General features: G+C 45.1%; 1 protein-coding gene across 2 annotated transcripts in view; it reads left to right on the forward strand.

Moving 5' to 3' along the window:
- Nucleotides 1-19,036, forward strand: part of PLEKHH1 (pleckstrin homology, MyTH4 and FERM domain containing H1) — a 53,243-nt gene that overhangs the window by 3,485 nt on the left and 30,722 nt on the right. For both annotated transcript variants that reach the window (XM_043472352.1, XM_043472351.1), the window contains one exon: nt 5,941-6,099. In XM_043472352.1, coding sequence (XP_043328287.1) covers nt 5,974-6,099 — 126 coding nt within the window. In that variant the 5' untranslated portion in view covers nt 5,941-5,973. The remainder of the gene's footprint in view (nt 1-5,940; nt 6,100-19,036) is intronic.

Raw genomic sequence — 19,036 nt, forward strand, 5'->3', positions numbered from 1 at the left:
CATATGGACACTTGTATATGCAGGAAACATCTCAGAAAGACTCAAATCCTCCTAACAGTGGTTGCCTCTGGGGAAAGCTATGCCTGGAGCTCAGGGGTGGGAAGAAGCCTTACTTTGTACCATATACTCTTTTGCTTAGTATTCAAAAACAAAGAGGTAAATAATTTTTTTATTTGGCCACGATGCACAGCATATGGGATCTTAGTTCTCCGACCAGAGATCGAACCCATGCCCCTTGCATTGGAAACCCAGAGTCTTACCCACTGGACTGTCAGGGAAGTCCTGAGATAAAAGAATTTTTAAAAATCTTCTGACCTGTTCTCTGATCATGGTGGTGAGCACATCTCCAGGTATGCCCAGGGCACTGTTGGTTTGCCTCTTGTTTGTTGATAATAGCTGTTTTTTATTGAGTACTTCCTGTGTGCCAGGCTTTTGTATTATAATCTCTCCCTTGATTCTCAAAAAAATCCAACATAGTATGGCCTATGAAATTGCCAATTTTGAAAGTAAAAAAATGGTTAAGTGTTGACAGTTTCACATGGTTCGAACAAATATTATTATGCTCCTTTCAAATATTATTGCCTTCAATTTCAAATAGGTTCAGAGAAGTCAAGCAGATGGTTGAAGGTCACAGTTCGTTCTTGAGTCAGTATTCAAACTCAGGTCTGTTTGGTGCCAAAACTCAGGATCTTAAGTACTACACTCTGCCATTTCTCTTTGTTGGTTTTTGTCTGAGGGATGCTATATTCCTGGATCTCTTAGCCCCTTTTGGGATTTATGTCCCAGAAGTCTGTAACATGCTCACCTTTTCCTGACTCTCCCACCATTGTGAAATGGGATGCTCACTCAGCACCCAAAAGAGGTAAAAATGCATGTTGTTGGCTTGATCAGATGACAGTGGGAGATCAGATCAGAGGGAGCTGTGCCCCTGTGTGCACTCACCCTTCCTCCGGCTTCGTCCCCAGAAAGAGAGCTTTTCCTTGCCGAGAGCTGGGCAGGTGGTCAGCCTCATCTGCACAGCCCTTTCAGAAGCCCACTGCTAGTGAGTGGGAATCATGGAAGGTGCTCACGCTCAGAGAGTGAGCCACAGTGTGGTGACCCAGGAGAGCCTAGTGGAGACTGCACCAGAATGTAGCCCCTGTTATCTTCTGATGCCCCCTGCAGTGCCTTTAGGCACTTGCTCTGATTGGCCGTCTTTGCAGGAAGGTTCCAGGATATTCAGACTATAGACCTGAAACCTCACAAACCGCAGGGTCTTTGTTCTTTGTGTCTCCAACCTCACACATAGGAATCACCTAACAAAAGTTGGTTAAGTTAAATTTACTGTCAACATTTTGTCCATTTCTGGTCCATATCCCTAAAGTTTCCAGAGCTATCCCAGGTAAAGTCTGTGTTTTCTCTAATACAGACTGAAGTCACCTAACAACTTCCTCTTGCCTCTTTTCACCACCTTCCACCCATGGCCCCTGCCTCTTGAGGCATATCTCTGCTGACCTCTGTGGCTGTGTCAGTCCAGGGTGCTGGGAGCCTTAGGGAGTTATAAAGCAGGTGCCAAGGCCATGGCAACCATTTGACTCTTGCCTGCCAAGTCATTCAGCATGCTGGGCGCTAGTGGGAATCGAGAACTAGCTTTCACAAGAGCGACTATGAGTTGGTGATCATTATACCTGGCCGGATGGCACATGGGGATTTATTGTATTGTCCTCCCGACTTGTGTGTGTTTGAAGATTCCCAGGATAAAACATGAAACAAACAATTGAGCTGGGGTTTGTCCCCAGCTCACATCTCTTTTGTCATTTCCCCACCTAACGCAGCACATTAATGCTGTATCTTCGTTAGGCTAGCCTGGTACCGCCACTATGGAAGCATCTTCATGGAAAGAGAACAGTTCTAGATGTTGCGAGATCAGGATTCTTAGCCCACCTCTGATACTACTTGCCTCTGTGTCCCTGAGCAAGTCACTGATGTGGGAAGTTTGCTCACCTGTTCAGTGTGAATTATATATCACTTGTCCTCCATCTCGGGGATATTGAGAGGGTAACGAGAGAAATAACACCTGACAACGCAATGCTTTGAAGAGTTAAGGACCATTCTGCAAGTTCATTTCTTCTTATCCTTGCACATCTTTATGGGCGGTTCAAATGCAAGGTGACTTAGCAGCTGAGGTTCATCTTACTAGTATCTCCCCCTAACATCCTGTATACTCAAGCTGCAGCTCCAGCCACCTGCCTGTGTCGAAAGAGCCTCTGGGTCTTGGTTTCACAGCAGGCACCTTGCTCCAGATCCATTTAGAAACCTCTTAGTTCCACTCACATGCTGAGACAAGCTTAACAAGATTGCCAGCTCCTTCACCAGCATCCCCAAGGCAGGGAGAGGATTAAGCTGAGCACTTCTAAAAACCAGGATGACATGAAGATGCTGGATTGGGGAAAGAACTCCTTCCAGACTAGGTATAATCTCAGGTATCACCGTGAGGCAGAGACCAATGACGTAGTTTATTTCCAAAATCCCTGGAGATTTTGATAATTTGGGTTTCTGCCCTCCAACAGAATCTGAGCTGCAGCTTTGGCAATCAGTAAGAGGGGATTAACATTCGCCAAACTTTTTTTAAACAACACAAAAGAATTGAGTTTCTGCTGCCCTTTGGTTTTACTTGGGTGCTTTTACTGCTAATTCTTAGCCCCAGGCTAGGTTGCAAGACTCCAAGGTCCTAACTTTGGGTCTGCCACTTTTTGTACTTAGGCAGGGAAAGTGAAATCCCCTTTAAAGGACAAAGAAAACTAAACATGAAGCCTCCGGGCCTTCTATGGAGGCCCCACAAGGTTCTGTTGTGTCTTTTCAGCTGTGATCTTAGCTCAGAGAAGGTCATGTTTTGTTTTTGTCTTTTGTCTTCCTGCCCGTTCCAGTTGGTCCCAGTCTTTTGAGGTGGGGATCGCTGGGAGGTCACAATGTCGAATTGTTTGGGATGACAGTTCTGGGAGCGCAGGACTGAGGTCATGTGTCCAGTGTTCTGAGCCGCCCAGAACCAAAAGACTCCATCACCTGACCTATCAGTGGTTTCATTGTTGAGCCTTTCTCTACAGGTCTACTGACCCTGTTTTTTAAACAGAAAGGGCACATGACAAATATCCTTGCTTATGGAGGTTAAAGGGTCAGAATATTTGAGACCAGGGTGCCCTGGGAAGTCTAGGGTGTAGGTTCAGGTTTGCACTGAAAATCTTGAGAGAGCCTATAAAATGTTTCATTCTTAACAGTCTGCTCCACTCTTTTTTTGAAAAACAGTGAACACTTTTATTAATTCTTTAATACTTATTTTTGTTTAGTTGGTGGTGCCAGGGTTTAGTTGCAGCATGCGGGATCTTTGGCTGTGGCATGTGGGATCTAGTTCCCTGACCAGGGCTAGAATCCCGGCCCCCTGCATTGGGAACCTGGAGTCTTAACCACTGACCACCAGGGAAGTCTTCTCCATTCCACTCTTTGTGAAATCAATACTTGCAGTTTTTGGATGGATAAGGAGCTCAGTAGCTAAGAGTAGGCACTTTAGAATGAGAATCTCAGCCCTACGGCTTGCCGGCCACAGACTCTGTTCCTCAGAGTCCTCACCTGAGAGTGTGGACTAATGCCCACTCCTTGTCTCATGGGTTCTTGTGAAAATGAAAGAGGCCACTTGTGCCTGGAGTACAGTAAGGACCCAGTAGGTAATAGCTCTTTGTGGTGTATAATGGGAGAAAGATATTGTAGAGGTCACATGTCAGGTGGGAGGCAATACGGGTGGTGAACCTACCAAGGACAGGCTCACTGGTGCCCCAGGGTAGTATTTAGTGACATACAGGAGGTGGCTGGGTTTTCTGAGACCATGTGTCTCCTGAAGAAGGGAAAAGAGATTTTTTTAAAATGACAAATTTTTTCATCTCTCTTTTTTTATTGAAGTATAGTTGATTTACAGTGTTGTACTAATTTCTGCTCTACAACAAAGTGACTCCGCTATACACATATATACATTTCTTTTTTAATGTCATTTTCCATTACGGTTTGTCCCAGGAGATTGGATATAGTTCCCTGTGCTATACAGTAGGACCTTGTTGTTTATCCATTCTAAATGTAATAGTTTCCATCTGCTTATCCCAAATTCCCAGTCCATCTCTCCCCCACACCCCTTGACAACCACAAGTCTGTTCTCTAAAGACAAATTTTTATTATGGGAAATTCCAGGCATGTATTCAAGTAGAGAGACCAGTATACCCATCACCCAGTTTCAGAAATTATCAGTGTTTTGACAAGTCTCATTGCATATATCTCTCTCCACCCCAGCTTCTCACCTCTTATTGTGAAGTGTTTTAAAGCAAACCCCAGGCATTACATCATTTCACCTGTAAGCCATATCCATCTCTAAAAGATAACATTAAAATATATTATCAACCTAAGACTCCTGCTTCCACTGCAGAGGGCACAAGTTCAGTCCCTGGTCAGGGAACTAAGATACCACATGCTACACAGCACCGTCCCCGCCCCCAACTTTTTAATGAAAAAAAAAAAATTATCAACCTAGAAAATTAATAATCATTCTTTAAAATCACCTGATAGTAGGGAGACCATATGTCATGGTTTGGGACCGACAAAATTTATGCTTATTGTCAAGCATAATTATTAAAAGCTCCCTAGAAAGGGGATTTAAAAAGGCCTGGTGATGGATATGTCTCCAGCCCTTCTCTTCTCTGTGCCCCCTCTGCGCCTGTATCTCCCTTCTCATGCACACTTACACATTCTTCTTCATTTTCTCATCCCTGACCCAAGTTTGTTTCTCTAAAATATGTTCAGGAGACATCTGGGTAAATTCCCCTGGCTGGGGATATTCTAGGTGTCTACTTGGCTTGTTCTGAATCTGACTGAAGTGTTTTCTAAAGATCTGTGGTTTCCTCCAGTGTGTGTGCATGCCTAGTCGCTCAGTTGTGTCCAGCTCTTTGCAACCCTGTGGACCGTAGCCTGCTAGGCTTCTCTGCGCATGGGATTTTCCATGGCAAGAATACTGGAATGGGTTGCCATTTCCTCCTTCAGGGGATCTTCCCAACCCAGGGATCGAACCCGTGCCTCCTGTGTCTCCTGCATTGGCAGGCGGGTTCTTTACAGCTGAGCTACCTGGGAAGCCCACGGTTTCCTCCAGAGGCTACAGCAAAGTATCTACCAATTTTCTGGTTTGCATTTTATAACTTAAAGGAAAGTGAGAATCTGTTCTGAAACAGGATGATTTGATGACAACATATGAAATCCCAACTGAATAGAAACTTGTCAAGGAAATTTGAAGCATTACATTTTCACTCCAATTTTTTTTCCCATCTGAAATCTTTTTAGTTGTGAAAAATCAGTACCCACCTGGGAACCACGATTCTATCTCCAGTTAGCCTTGTGATCATGGATGAATCCGTTATCCAGTTTAAGCTTTCCCTAAACACCCTCCCCCTAGCAGTCCTCTCCATTTCTCTACTTCCTTTTATTGATTAGTAATTGTGACTACATTGTAATTTTGCAATTAGACTTTTCCAAAGAGTTGTTTGAAAAGACACGGGGACCTCTTTCATTTCCCTTTGCATCTCCAATGTCTAGAACAGTGTCTGGCACTGAATGTTTTGTTGAATGAACACATTTTTTGTTAAATGGATAATTGAATGAAAAACCAATGAGCCCTGCTTTTCACTTCTGTAATAGGAGACAAGGTTCTCCTCGCGGTTTCTCAGGTTTTGTGATTCCTCACAAAGGTTGCACAGCTGCCTTATGATGAAACAGGACCAGCTGGGCTCAGAGCTTGCCGGTGCAACAGAGGGAGAGCCAGGCTCGCTTACCTTCCCCGCCCTGTTTCCTCTGCTTTGCGTCCGTCTCCTCCTTTCCCCACCGAACTCCTCCTCACACACTTATCTTTTTCCCTCTCTGTATGCTGGTCCTCAGGGCTCCCTGGAATCCCCACAAGTTGCTCCCATCATGGCAGAACTCACGGTGGAGACGCGGACCAGTGTGGACTGGCAGAAGCGCTACCTGGCTCTAGAAACCCAACTTTTCCGGTTCCGACTGCAGGCCAGCAAGATCAGAGAGCTGCTGGCCGACAAGGTGAGTCCTGGGGAGCAGGTAGTCTCTACGGTCCCTGCAGAAATCACTGTCCGAGAGGAGAGCTGGAGAAGGCCAACTTTCTTTTTCTTTTCATTTTTTGTTTTGTAGAGGTTTGATTGATTGGTTGATTGACTGAAATATATTTGACATATAACATTGTGTAGTTCAAGGTGTACAACATGTTAATTTGATCCATTTATATATTATAATATGACACCATTGCAGCAATAATTAGCTTGTCTATCATATTACATAATTATCATTTCTTTTTAGTGGTTGGAATAATTGTGTTCTAGTCTCAGCAAGTTTGATGATTATAGTACAGTGAAAAGCGAAAGTGTTAGTCACTCAGTCATGTCCAACTCTTTGAGACCCCATGGACTGTAACCCACCAGGCTCCTCTGTCCATGGAATTTTCCACGCAAGAATACTCAAGTGGGTAGCCATTCCCTTCTCCAAGGGATCTTAACCCAGGGATCGAACCCGGGGCTCCTGCATTGCAGGTGTATTCTTTACCATTTGAGCTCCCAGGGAAGCCCTAGGGTACAATATTGTTGTCTATATTCATTATACTGTGCATTTGATCTCTAGGGCTTATTTAGTACCTGTTGCAGTAAGGTGAACTTTAAAAAATATATATTTATTTCTAATTGGAAGATAATTGCTTTACAACATTGTGTTGGTTTCTGCCAACATCACCGTGAATCAATCATAGGTATACATATGTCCCCTCCCTCTTGAAAGGGCTTCCCCAGTAGTTCAGTTGGTAAAAAATTTGCCTTCAATGCGGGAGACCCCGGTTCAGTTACAGTCGGGAAGATCCACTGGAGAAGGGATAGGCTACCCACTCCAGCATTCTTGGGTTTCCCTTTTGGCTCAGCTGGTAACGAATCTGCCTGCAATGCGGGAGGCTTGGGTTTGATCCCTGGGTTGGGAAGATCCCCTGGAGAAGGGAATGGCTACCCACTCCAGTATTCTGGCCTGGAGAATTCCATGGACTGTATAGTCCATGGGGTCTCCAAGAATCGAACATGACTGAGCGACTTTCACTTTCCCTCTTGAATTTCCCTCCCACTTCCCACCCCATCCCACCCCTCTCCAAAATATGCAGGCAGCTCATGCAGCTCAATACCAGAAAAACAACCCAGTCAAAAAGCGGGCAGAAGACCTAAACAGACATTTCTCCAAAGAAGACATACAGACAGCTAATAAACACATGAAAAGATGCTCAAATTACTCATTATTAAAGAAATGCAAATCAAAACTAGTAATACAAGGAAGGTGAACTTTTAATAAGGTACTTTCCACACTTATAAAATAAAACCCGGGTAGTTTTTTTTTTTTCCCAAAGATCAAAATCTAAGCAATTTACTAATCCGTCATCTGGCATTCTTTCCCACTCTGTATCTCCCTATAACACACCAAAGAAATGCTACAAGTCTTCCTGGTCTTGCATCACTTCTTGAGTCATGTGTGTCTGCAGTGGGGGTTCTATTATTCTCCTAACACTTCTTTCTCAGTGTGAGAAAGAAGATATTTTAGGAGAGTTGTTCCACACGCAGATGTATTTTTGATATATTTGTGGGGAGGAAGGTGCTCGCCACATGTTACTCCTCTGCCATCTTGAAGGTCCCCCCGATATTTTAGGAGAGGAGAATGGATATCTCCACCCTGCCGCTCACCCTCTGTTAAGAGTGTGAACTATGGAAGGCAGCCTGCTTACTGGTGACAAGGACCCAGGCTTTGGATCCAGACTACCTGGCTCTGCCACTTTTTAGCTTTGTGACTGATGGCACGTCCCTTTACCTCTCAGGCAAGGACTCAAATGTCTGCCTACGCAGGAAAAAGGAAAGTCCTTAGTGAAAATGAATATATGATCCACAATGACTAAATACTTGAGAGAATAGCCCACAGTGAGTGAGAGTCCATGTATGCAACAAACTGAACTCAATCTCCCCCGCAAGAATTTCTAATAACTGTTGTTCCAACTGTTCTAAGAACTGTTGGCAAGACACTATAAAGTCCATGAATTCAAAACTACTTAAGGGAATTCCCTGGCAGCCAGTGATTAGGACTGCATACTTTCACTTCTGAGGACCCAGGTTCAGTCCCTGCTCGGGGAACTAAGATCCCACAAGCCACTCAATGTGCCCCCCCCAAAAAATAAAACTATTGAAGACATAATAAAGTAATTGAAAATATAAGACGAAGACAGGACATCATCCAAAAAGATCAGAAAAAGAACCAAATAGGACAGCTAGACATGAAAAATATTTGCACTGAAATGAAATACTCAGTGGCTAGATTAACACCAGATAAGGTGCCGCATGAGAAAGACTTCAGGAATGGAAAGATGGAGCTGAGGACATAACCCAGACTCGAGGGCAACACAGAGAGATGAAGACACAGGCTAAGACGTGGATGCCAGAATGACAAGATCCTTTTTGAAGATTCCAGAAGTGGAGAAGAGAAGCATGACTTCAAGAGATAATGCCTTTAAAGTTTCCAAAGTTGATGAAAGACCTGAAGCCTCAGATTTAGGAAACAAGATGAGCCAGGCAGTACATGTGTTTAAAAAATCCATTCCTTTTCATGTGACATTCCAGACATAAGCAGCCTAACTCTGCAGGGAGGTCTGCACATGTTTGAAGGTGGTTCACCCTCATGTCCACATTCCAGTCCCTTGCCTTTGAGAGCATGACCCAAAGGCTGCCTTCATTCCTTCCACTCACATCCCATTGGCCACTTATTCATGGTTATATCCCGCCACCGAGAAGATTGGAAAGTGTAGTCTTTATTCTAGATAACCATGTGCTCTGTTAAAAGTCAGAGCTTCTACCTATATGACAAATAGGGGGAGAAGAGAATGTGGGGAACAAATAGAAGTCTTTAAGTCTAAGTCACTTCAGTTGCTCAGTCATGTCCAACTCTTTGCGACCCCATGGACTGCACTACACCAGGCTTCCCTGTCTATCACCAACTCCCAGAGCTTGCTCAAACTCATGTCCATAGAGTCAGTGATGCCATCCAACCATCTCATCCTCTGTCATCCCCTTCTCCTCCTGACTTCAATCTTTCCCAGCATCAGGGTCTTTTCAAATGAGTCAGCTCTTTGCATCAGGTGGCCAAAGTATTGGAGTTTCAGCTTCAGCATCAGTCCTTCCAATGAAGATTCAGGACTGATTTCCTTTAGGATTGACTGGTTGGATCTCTTTGCAGTCCAGGGGACTCTCAAGAGTCTTCTCCCAACACTACAGTTTGAAAGCATCAATTCTTTGGCACTCAGCTTTCTTTATAGTCCAACTCTTACATCCATACATGACTACTGGAAAAACCATAGCTTTGACTAGACACACCTTTGTTGGCAAAGTAATGTCTCTGCTTTTTAATATGCTGTCTAGGTTGGTCATAACTTTTCTTCCAAGGAGCAAGCGTCCTTTAATTTCATGGCTGCAGTCACCATCTGCAGTGATTTTGGAGCCCAAGAAAATAAAGTCTGTCACTGTTTCCATTATTTCTCCATCTATTTGCCATAGAGTGATGGGACTGGATGCCATGATCTTAGTTTTTTTTTTTCTTAGTTTTTTGAATGTTGAATTTTAAGTCAACTTTTTCACTCTCCTCTTTCACTTTCATCAAGAGGCTCTTTAGTTCCTCTTCACTTTCTGCCACAAGGGTGATGTCATCTGTTATAGAAATAACAAATAGAATGTATAACCTTCCAATCAGGAGAGTAGCTACTGGAAATGGAATAAAATCTATTAAATCCAGGCAGGGAAGAGAAACAGGAATATAGAAAATAAGGAGTAAATACAAAGCACAAAATGCAGCAGTAGAAATAAATCCATATACAACATTGTAACCAACTATACTTCAATTAAAAAAAACAAGAAATCCAAATATATTGGTCATAAATAGACCTATACAAGAATGTCTATTGCAGCATTGATGCATGAAAAGTTGAAAATATTCTAAATGTTTATCAGTGTGATTGGGTAACTATGTTGAGTGTATTTGCACAATAGAATACTACATTGCAGTTAAAAATGAGTCAAGTAAAGCCATATGTATAAGATCAATGAATCTCAAAAACCAACATTGAACAAAAAGAATCAGAAGAATATATATACAAAAATACACTTTATATAAAGTATTAAACCTGCACAAAACAGTAATCTCTGTTGTTGAGGGGTGTTTACAAATGAGGTAAAAATGTAAACATACTCAAGTGTAGGGTACATATATTCGAAAGGAGAGGAGTAACATTGGAGAGAGGAACACTGGAAGCGTCAACTGTCTGTAGTGGTTTATTTCTTAAAAAATCAGAAGCAGATCTGACAAAAATTAAGATTTGACAAAGATGAATAGTGGATACATGTTTTTTAAAAAATTATTCTCTATACATTTCTGTTGGCCTGAAACGTTTCATGATAGAAAAGTAAAGCGTTTTAAAATGCTTTCCTCCCCTATTCCCCAGCAGCCTTAAACACATTATAAACAAACATGTTCTTTTTCCATAGCCCCTTCGATCTGGGGAGGTTGAACTTCTATTGGGTTGGCCAAAAAGTTCACTCAGCATTTTCCATAAGATGATGTGGAAAAACCCAAACGAACCCTCTGGCCAACCCAGTATAATATCAACCCTTTCTTTTCTTCTAGACTGTATTTGCTAAGTAACCAGAATGCTCTCTAAGTACCAGTACTTACCATCTAAGCAACCAGAACGCTCTCCCATAAAGACGTTGGGGGCTCAGGGTGGGACTTGAGTAAAGAAAGGAGAAGCATATAGACTCAGGGCAGAAGAGCCTGGGGGTGTAGGAATGGAGAAGGGAGGGAAAGAAACTTTGACTAGGAATCATGGGCTGGAAGACTTAATCAGGGACTACGGCTGGGGCATTAGCTTGACATCGGACCTCTTGGCAGGAAACCGTAAGGCCATAAATACGGTGTTGCTCAATGTTGGGGCCGCTCTTGTCATCTGCTGTCATTCCCCAAACCAGTAGGCCAGATTCAAGAATTCATTAGAGGTTTTCCCCAGTACATCAAGGTAAGTTTCAGGTCATAGGAAGAGAGGACCCAGATTTCTCAGGAGAGCTCCTGCCAGGGCTGGGCCCTGGTCCCCATCTCTGTCGCTGCTCCCAGAACTTACTTATTAGTCATCATCAGTACCCACCTGCACCCAGGTGAGCCAGGTCAGCTGGGTCCCTTTGCCCCACCCCCTCACCTGCCTGCCCCCTCCACCGCCCCTGTTGCACACAGCTCACCCACTGGCCTGACCACCCGTGGAGATGGCACTGCCTGGATGACCGATGGCCACTCACTCGCCGCTGGCAGTGGTGCAGGGCAAGCCAAGCCTGCGTGTCACCCAGGGGACGGGCCCTGCCTGTGATCAGATGCCACCCGCTGGCTGCTAAGACTTGGGAGCGATCCCTCCTCCTTCCCCATCACACAGCCTGCTCGTACCTGACTCCCTTTTTCAGAATTGTCATTCGACACATGGAATCGTCATGCTGAAAACCAAATTTTTTTAAAAAAGAAAAAATGTCAAGGATGCCAGATAATTCCTCACCTGTTTTTGGGGGCTCCAAAATCACTGCAGATGGTCACTGCAGCCATGAAATTAAAGGACGCTTGCTCAGTTATGACCAACCCAGACAGCATGTTAAAAAGCAGAGACATTACTTTGCCAACAAAGGTGTGTCTAGTCAAAGCTATGGTTTTTCCAGTAGTCATGTATGGATGTAAGAGTTAGACTATAAAGAAAGCTGAGCGCCGAAGAATTGATGCTTTCAAACTGTAGTGTTGGGAGAAGACTCTTGAGAGTCCCCTGGACTGCAAAGAGATCCAACCAGTCAGTCCTAAAGGAAATCAGTCCTGAATCCTCATTGGAAGGACTGATGCTGAAGCTGAAACTCCAATACTTTGGCCACCTGATGCAAAGAGCTGACTCATTTGAAAAGACCCTGATGCTGGGAAAGATTGAAGTCAGGAGGAGAAGGGGATGACAGAGGATGAGATGGTTGGATGGCATCACTGACTCTATGGACATGAGTTTGAGCAAACTCTGGGAGTTGATGATGGACAGGGAGGCCTGGCGTGTTGCAGTCCATGGGGTCGCAAAGAGTCGGACACGACTGAGCGACTGAACTGAACTGAACTGAAGGGTGAGCGAGGGGAGGAAGCGGGAGAGAGAAGACGGTTCTAGACCTTGTTTCTGCTGGGACACCTCTCATGGTCTGCTGTGCCCTTGTCAGGGCCACCCATTCGGAGGCCAGGTGAGCCATGGACTCACTTTCCATCTGGCACAGGAGTCGAGGGAATGGCTCATGTTTCGGAGGTCGCATCCTGTCCTGCTTCCAGGAGCCATTTTTCTGGCTGTCTTCTTGGTTGTGTTGAAGAAGTCACAGCTAGTCTGGTCAATCTAAAGTGAAATGAAGTGAAGTTGTCGCTCAGTCGTGTCTGACTCTTTGCGACCCTGTGGAGCCTACTAGGCTCCTTCATCCATGGGATTTCCCAGGCAAGAATACTGGAGTGGGTTGCCATTTCCTTCTCCAGGGAATCTTCCCAACCCAGGGATTGAACCAAAGTCTCCCGCATTTGCGGGCAGATGCTTTAACCTCTGAGCCACCAGGGGCGCCCCGCTCAATCTAAAAGTTGATGCTGTCGTAAGAGCTGGATGTGTTAAAAGTCCCTTGGACTTTGTTCATTCTTGCTAACCTTGTGCCTCAGTTTTCCCATCAGAAAAGTGGGAGTATAGCATCTATCTGCAACAGAGCTTCGTAGGAATTATCATGATGAGTACATGGCATCAATATGAGGACTAAAACGAGTTTAATATTTTTTTATTTATTTACTCCCTCTCTGCTTCCAAAGGGTATTTGAGTGGATCTGTTAAAGAGAGGACTTTATGTAATAAAACACCCCTCATTTTTTAGCTTGAATATTTTTAATTGAGGCAGGTCTTCCTGAGGCCTGTTCTGGTGGGTCCGTACGCACTTCCTCTTTTTCTAGAATCCTTTACTAGTTTCTCTAACCAAGGTTTTGAAATACAGTAACTCAGTTTTATGTTTATATACCAAAAATTTGTACTTCAGGATTTTTTTTTTGAGTGTATCAATGGTTCAGTTCAGTCTGTTACACAAAGGAACAATGGCTATTGCTCTTCCCTACTCTGACCAAGGATTATACAGAGGCGGCGATTCAGTTTAGGCACCAGCTTGACAGCACAAGGATGGTTCACAGAGCCCAGAAAAACATCCTTATATACTTCAGAATTTGTGAGAAGGCCGATACTGTTATATAAAAAGAGAACACTAGGGCTAATTAGGACTAGTTGGAAATAAAGAAAGTCTGCATAAAGTCATCTCAGAATCGGCCTTAGCAGATCTTGCTGATAGATCCGATTTGCCTTCTAGAACTTTTATTCACTATGTTTAAGGGTGTGCATGCACGTGTGTGTGTGTGTGTGTAGAGAATTTTTTTTTTATTCTCCTAATCCCCATTTTTAATAAGGCTCACTATAACATTTCCCAGGAACCATAGTCTTTGCTAGACCTTTGTACTCCTATAAAGTCATTTGAGAAGAGGCCTGTACTGATGCGGGCTTGACCTTGGGATGTTTGCATCCCCAAAGGAGTCAGTTAGCTTTGCTTTGCATTCTGTAGCCGGTCTAGCGTTTTTGAGTGGTGTGTGGACCACCCGTATCAGGATCACCTGGGGTTTTCTTTTCAAGCATATTCCTGGGTTCACGCCTCAGATGTGCTAAATAAAATCCTCTGTGGGCACAACCCAGGGATCTGTAACAAGCTCTGTGTGGATCACTGTGCCCCTGAGAGTGCGAAATCTGCTGCTACAAACTCCTCCCCTGAACATGTCCCTGGGCCCCATCCACCCATCCTTCTAGCCTTGAGCCCTGTGCGCCTTCAAGGGACTTTTGGGCTGGGTGGGGCCAGTGGAGCCACAGACAAGACTTAGGAGTCCCTTCTTTCCTGCCTCTTCTGCACTCGGATACCGGGGCAGCCCCACAGTTGTGTGTTTTATATATTTGGGAATAAGAATATGATTTCAATTGAACACGAGATTTGATATTAAAAAACAAAAAGTTGAGAATCAAGGTCTTTGATGACAACAGAGTTAGAACCATTTAATAGCTAACACTGGGGGTTGCAATCTCAAAGGCTTGCAGTTAACTAATCTTCTATGAATGCAGTGGGAGGGTTTTGGGGAGGATTCAAGGAATGTGCTATAGCTAGAGGAGGAAGCCAGGTGTTGCCAAAAGGTAAGTGTCGTGTGTCCAGGTCTCCTGAGTTTTCAGGAGAAGCTGGGAATTGGGGATTGCATTTTGGAATCGGTTTTTGCAGGATAGGAAATTTGGATGTGAGGGCCACAGTGTGAAGTCGCTTAGTCATGTCCGACTCTTTGCGACCCCATGGACTGTAGCCCACCAGGCTCCTCCATCCATGGGATTCTCCAGGCAAGAATACTGGAGTGGGGTTGCCATTTCCTTCTCCAGGGGATCTTCCCGACCCAGGGATCGAACCCGGGTCTCCCGCATTGCGGGCAGACACTTTAACCTCTGAGCCACCGGGGAAGCCCAGAGGGTATAATAGGGTAAAATAGACTCTGGAACCAGTCCTCCCGAGTTTGAATCCTGGCTCTGCCTCCTGGCTGTGTGACCTTAGGCAAATCGCCTCATCCCTCCGTGTCAGTTTATCTGTACAACAGGGATAATAACAGGACCTGCCTCCTAGGATTGGGATGAAGATGAAATGAGTTGATACTTGTAAAGTGCTTTAACCAGTGCCAGACACATAGCAAGTGGCCTTGTTTAGATATATCTGTGTTGGCTAAATGCCCACAACATGGTAGGTCTTACATGACGCTCTGTAGGCTAATAGCCCTGACTTAAAGCCATTCTTTCTGTAGATGGATTGTAAGCAGCATGACCAGGTAATTTATCATCTAAACCAGGAGACTTTGGAGAGAGAAAGGAAGGGTCTATTACTCATTATTCTGGAGGACAGGTGACCACAGGACTGTCCCAGGCAAACTGGTCTCCCTGGTCCTAAGCACCATCTTTGGTAATGAAAATCCAGCAAGTAGCTGATATCTGCACACTGCTCAGTAAGTGCCAGGTTGTGCATGTGAGCTGGCATCTCCTGTGATCTTCACCACAACCCTAGGAGGTGGACATTCGTTACTGTTTTTTCTACTGGTGAGAAAACTGAGGCTCAGAGAGGTTAAGGAATTTATCTTAAGTCACACTGTGATGGAGCCAGCCGGGCTCCAGAGCCTTATTGCTTACCTGTACCTTTCTCTTCAGAGGGTGTGATGCAATGGTAAGATGTTGAGCCCTTTTCAGAGGGATAGCTGAGACCAGCCTGGCGAGGCTCCGGGCTCGAACCACTGCTCAGCACGCAGGTCTGTCCTGGGAGCACAGGAGGGTGCCTGCTGCCTTGGGGCCAGTATTTCACAGCACCACAAGGAGCTGTGGACATGGGGATTAAATACCAGGTTGGTGCCAAGAGCCTTTCATCAGGTCACTGCAGCCCATTCTAGGATGGCTTACGAGTCTCATGTGTAAGTCGAAGCTGGTGAAAGTGGATCCTGCCTAAAAGTCAGCCGCCTAAACCTGACGCCACCTTGGCTGGCGTGTCACCCAGACTGAAAGGATAGCTGAGGACTCAGTCCTAGGGAACCCTCTGAAAGGAGAAACAGAACCCAAATAAGGGGGCCTGCCTGTAGCTCACCTTTTCAGATCTCCCAGTGTGGCCCTCTAAGTGAGTGCAGGGGATGATCTGCCATCATGAATTGTGTCGATCCTGGAATTAAGAGTTTGAAAACTCCAAAATCGACACTCAGGTATAGGCACAGTTGGGAGTGTTCCCACAGCAATGGAGAAAATGTGTTTTCATAAAAATGGAGGGAAACATGATGTTAAAGATATTCTCTTCAGACAAGGATGGCAGGATGTTGGTAATTGTTGGAGCACAGTCATGGATACATAGATGGTTTTTTATACTCTTCTCTTTTAAAAAGCTACCAGATGTGCCAAATGGTTTCAATGTTCAGAAATTTGTTTTAGAGACAAGAGAGTGCTCCAGCATAAAGGTGACTACAGACTGCTTTTAGCTTTGAGTCTCAAGTGCCCTTGCCCAGTAGATAAGAATGGCTGGAGGATGGGTGACAGGAAGGACCACGTGGCAGTCAGGCCAAGGCTGGGAAGAGACCCTAGGTTCCAAGGGGTGCCTTCCTTTCCATCTGCTTCAGTGGTAGCTTACCCTAAAGGATATCTGACATTAAAAATTTAGGGGGTTGAATGCTCACCACATTGTTAATAACAGATTTCTGGCTCTGACCAGTGTCATTGACCACTCTTGACCCAAATGGAAATGCCCAAGTGGGAGGTAAGACTCAAATGCATTCTCTTCTTCTCTCTACCATGGTTTCTTTACTGTGTAAGATCACAGATATGCATGATCATTTCTTATGGAAATCATATGTCTTCTGAGCTACAGAGCAGATGTCAGATCTAAATGAAGGTGAATCTAGGAAACTTGTCAAGAATCTAAAGCCTTCCCATTCAGTGTTTCACTGTGTTCTTAAAAATTAAATGCTCCTAGTAATTGTATTAGTTAGATATGTTCCTGATGTGTGCAGAAATTTCAACCCTGGCTAGCTTAAACAGACAGGGGATTTATTAGGAAAGACCTGGGACATATCACAGAACTGAGGGACTTACCTGATAATCATGACTTGGTAAAGTTTGTGCATGTTCTCTGGTGCAGTCCCCTGACTCTCATCTCTGGCCTCTTAATCCCACATTTCGGCTTTCTGGGGAGAGAGAATCTGATTTGCTCCTGGAAGAGTCGGTTCTGGTGCCCAAGTGGGAAGGATTATATAGTACTAACCTGGTCACTGGGTTATGTGTCAACCACCACCCCACCCCAACACCAAGTAGAATGTTTTTTGCACTATGCAACCATGCCTATCACTGTAATATTGGTTTATTCTATGCTGTTGCCTCCCCCGTAGCTATGATGGCCTGAGGACTGTTTGATTTTGGAAAGGCCATCTGGCTATAATTGATGCCTGAGTCTGGCCAGAACCAACCCAGTGTCTCAGGCTTGAGTCAAGAGGTTCCACCATGATTATTAAACCCAGGAGAGTAAGGAAAGAGGAGATGCAGACATCCTTGGACTGAGCACAGGAATGCTCATCAAAGATGGTCCTGTCCGTTGGGAGCCCAGGGAGCATTTTTGTCCCCTGGGTTGTAAATCTTGAGGTTTTATTTGGTATCCTCTGTCCTTTCAAAGGGTATGTGTACTGAAAACATCTGTCTCTCCCCAACTCCAAGGAGGAAAAAACAGATGAGGGAAGGCGGTCCTGAGAGCAGTTTCTCCAGGCTCTCTAACTTGAACCACTTCTGGGTAACCCTGCTTTCACTGCCTGGCACCAGACTGGGGGACTTCTTTTCTTTTCCATCCTTTAATCAAGGCCTGAAAGCAGAATTTCACCTAGGCAGAAGAGAGATTGGGAAAGATAGAAAATTAATTGCTCAGTTCACTGGTAAATATCAAGCCAGGGTCCATGCTACATGGAGAAAGTTGAGTGGCTAGAGAAAAGGCCAAATCTGCAAAGATAAGGTGGGCGAGGACTGGACTGGACCGGACCTTGGGACGTGAGGCCTGTCCAGTCTCACGGAGGACATAGCTGGGACATGACGCCTCTGGTATGGTTCTCCTGCATACCTGTTGCCCTGGGACAAGGCATGGTGGGGAAAGCAGGAATTGACTCAACCAGACCATGGCCCGTGGCATCTGGTTGGAGAATGGAATGTGTGACTGTGCCCTGCTTCTGCAGGGCCTTTATGTGATGGCGTGTGGTTTTGGCAGTGCTCTCTGAGCCCTGACCAGGGGGAGGGTGGGAGCTGAAATCCACTCCACTCGGTAGGCTGTATGCTCAAGAAGTGGCAGAGATGCCCCCACTGCTCCTGAGCTGCTCCTTAGGCTTTAGCTTAGATCTGTTCCCTGATGAGCTTCTGTGTGTAAGAGCATTGGCCCCTTTCCTTGGGCCGGTTGGCATGAGATTCCAGAATTGCTGTGATCCTCAGACGTCTATGGGAAGCAAGAGAAATTTTTAAGAAATGTGTCTTAAGCCTCTATTTAAGATTAAAACAATCAAGAAGGGGATATCTATGAATGCCATTTGCAGTTGGAGGTGTCTGGAGAGAAGGAGAGGAAGTATTTGTCCCCAGCCATTCCCAGTGGGAAGGAACAGCCTCATCCTGATGATGGCGGCTCACGTGGGAGTAGGCTCCATGTCAGACACGTGGCGAGCAGTGGCGGGGCACTGCCTGCAGCCCGCTGCGAGGAGGACGGCCTGGGAGAGGAGCCTGAAGGCAAGAGTGGGGGCGAGGACACCCCAGGAAGAAAGATGGTGGTACTGCTGCCCCTTCCCGGTGCCCCCAGAGGGAGAAAGACCTTACGTTTTCTCACTCACTGTAGAGAGGGCGGCACCTCTGGGCTCCTCACATGCCCCAGGCTTCAGGGCTACCTCTTGATGAGGGTGAAAGAGGAGAGTGAAAAAGATGGCTTAACACTCAACATTCAAAAAACAAAGACCATGGCATCTGGTCCCATCACTTCATGGCAAATAGATGGGGAAAAAGTGGAAATTGTGGCAGATTTTATTTTCTTGGGCTCCAAAGTCATTGCAGATGGTGACAGCAGTCATGAAATTAAAAGATGTTTGATCCTTAGAAGGAAAGCTATGACAAAGCTAGATAGTGTATTAAAAAGCAGAGACACCGGTTTGCCAACAAAGGTCCATCCAGTCAAAGCCATGGTTTTTCCTATAGTCGTGTACAGATGTGGGAGTTGGACCATAATGAAGGCTGAACACCTAAGAATTGGTGCTTTTGAACTGTGGTGCTGGA

Source organism: Cervus canadensis, chromosome 6 (genome assembly GCF_019320065.1).
Source record: "Cervus canadensis isolate Bull #8, Minnesota chromosome 6, ASM1932006v1, whole genome shotgun sequence".
NCBI classification, from domain to species: Eukaryota; Metazoa; Chordata; class Mammalia; order Artiodactyla; family Cervidae; genus Cervus; species Cervus canadensis.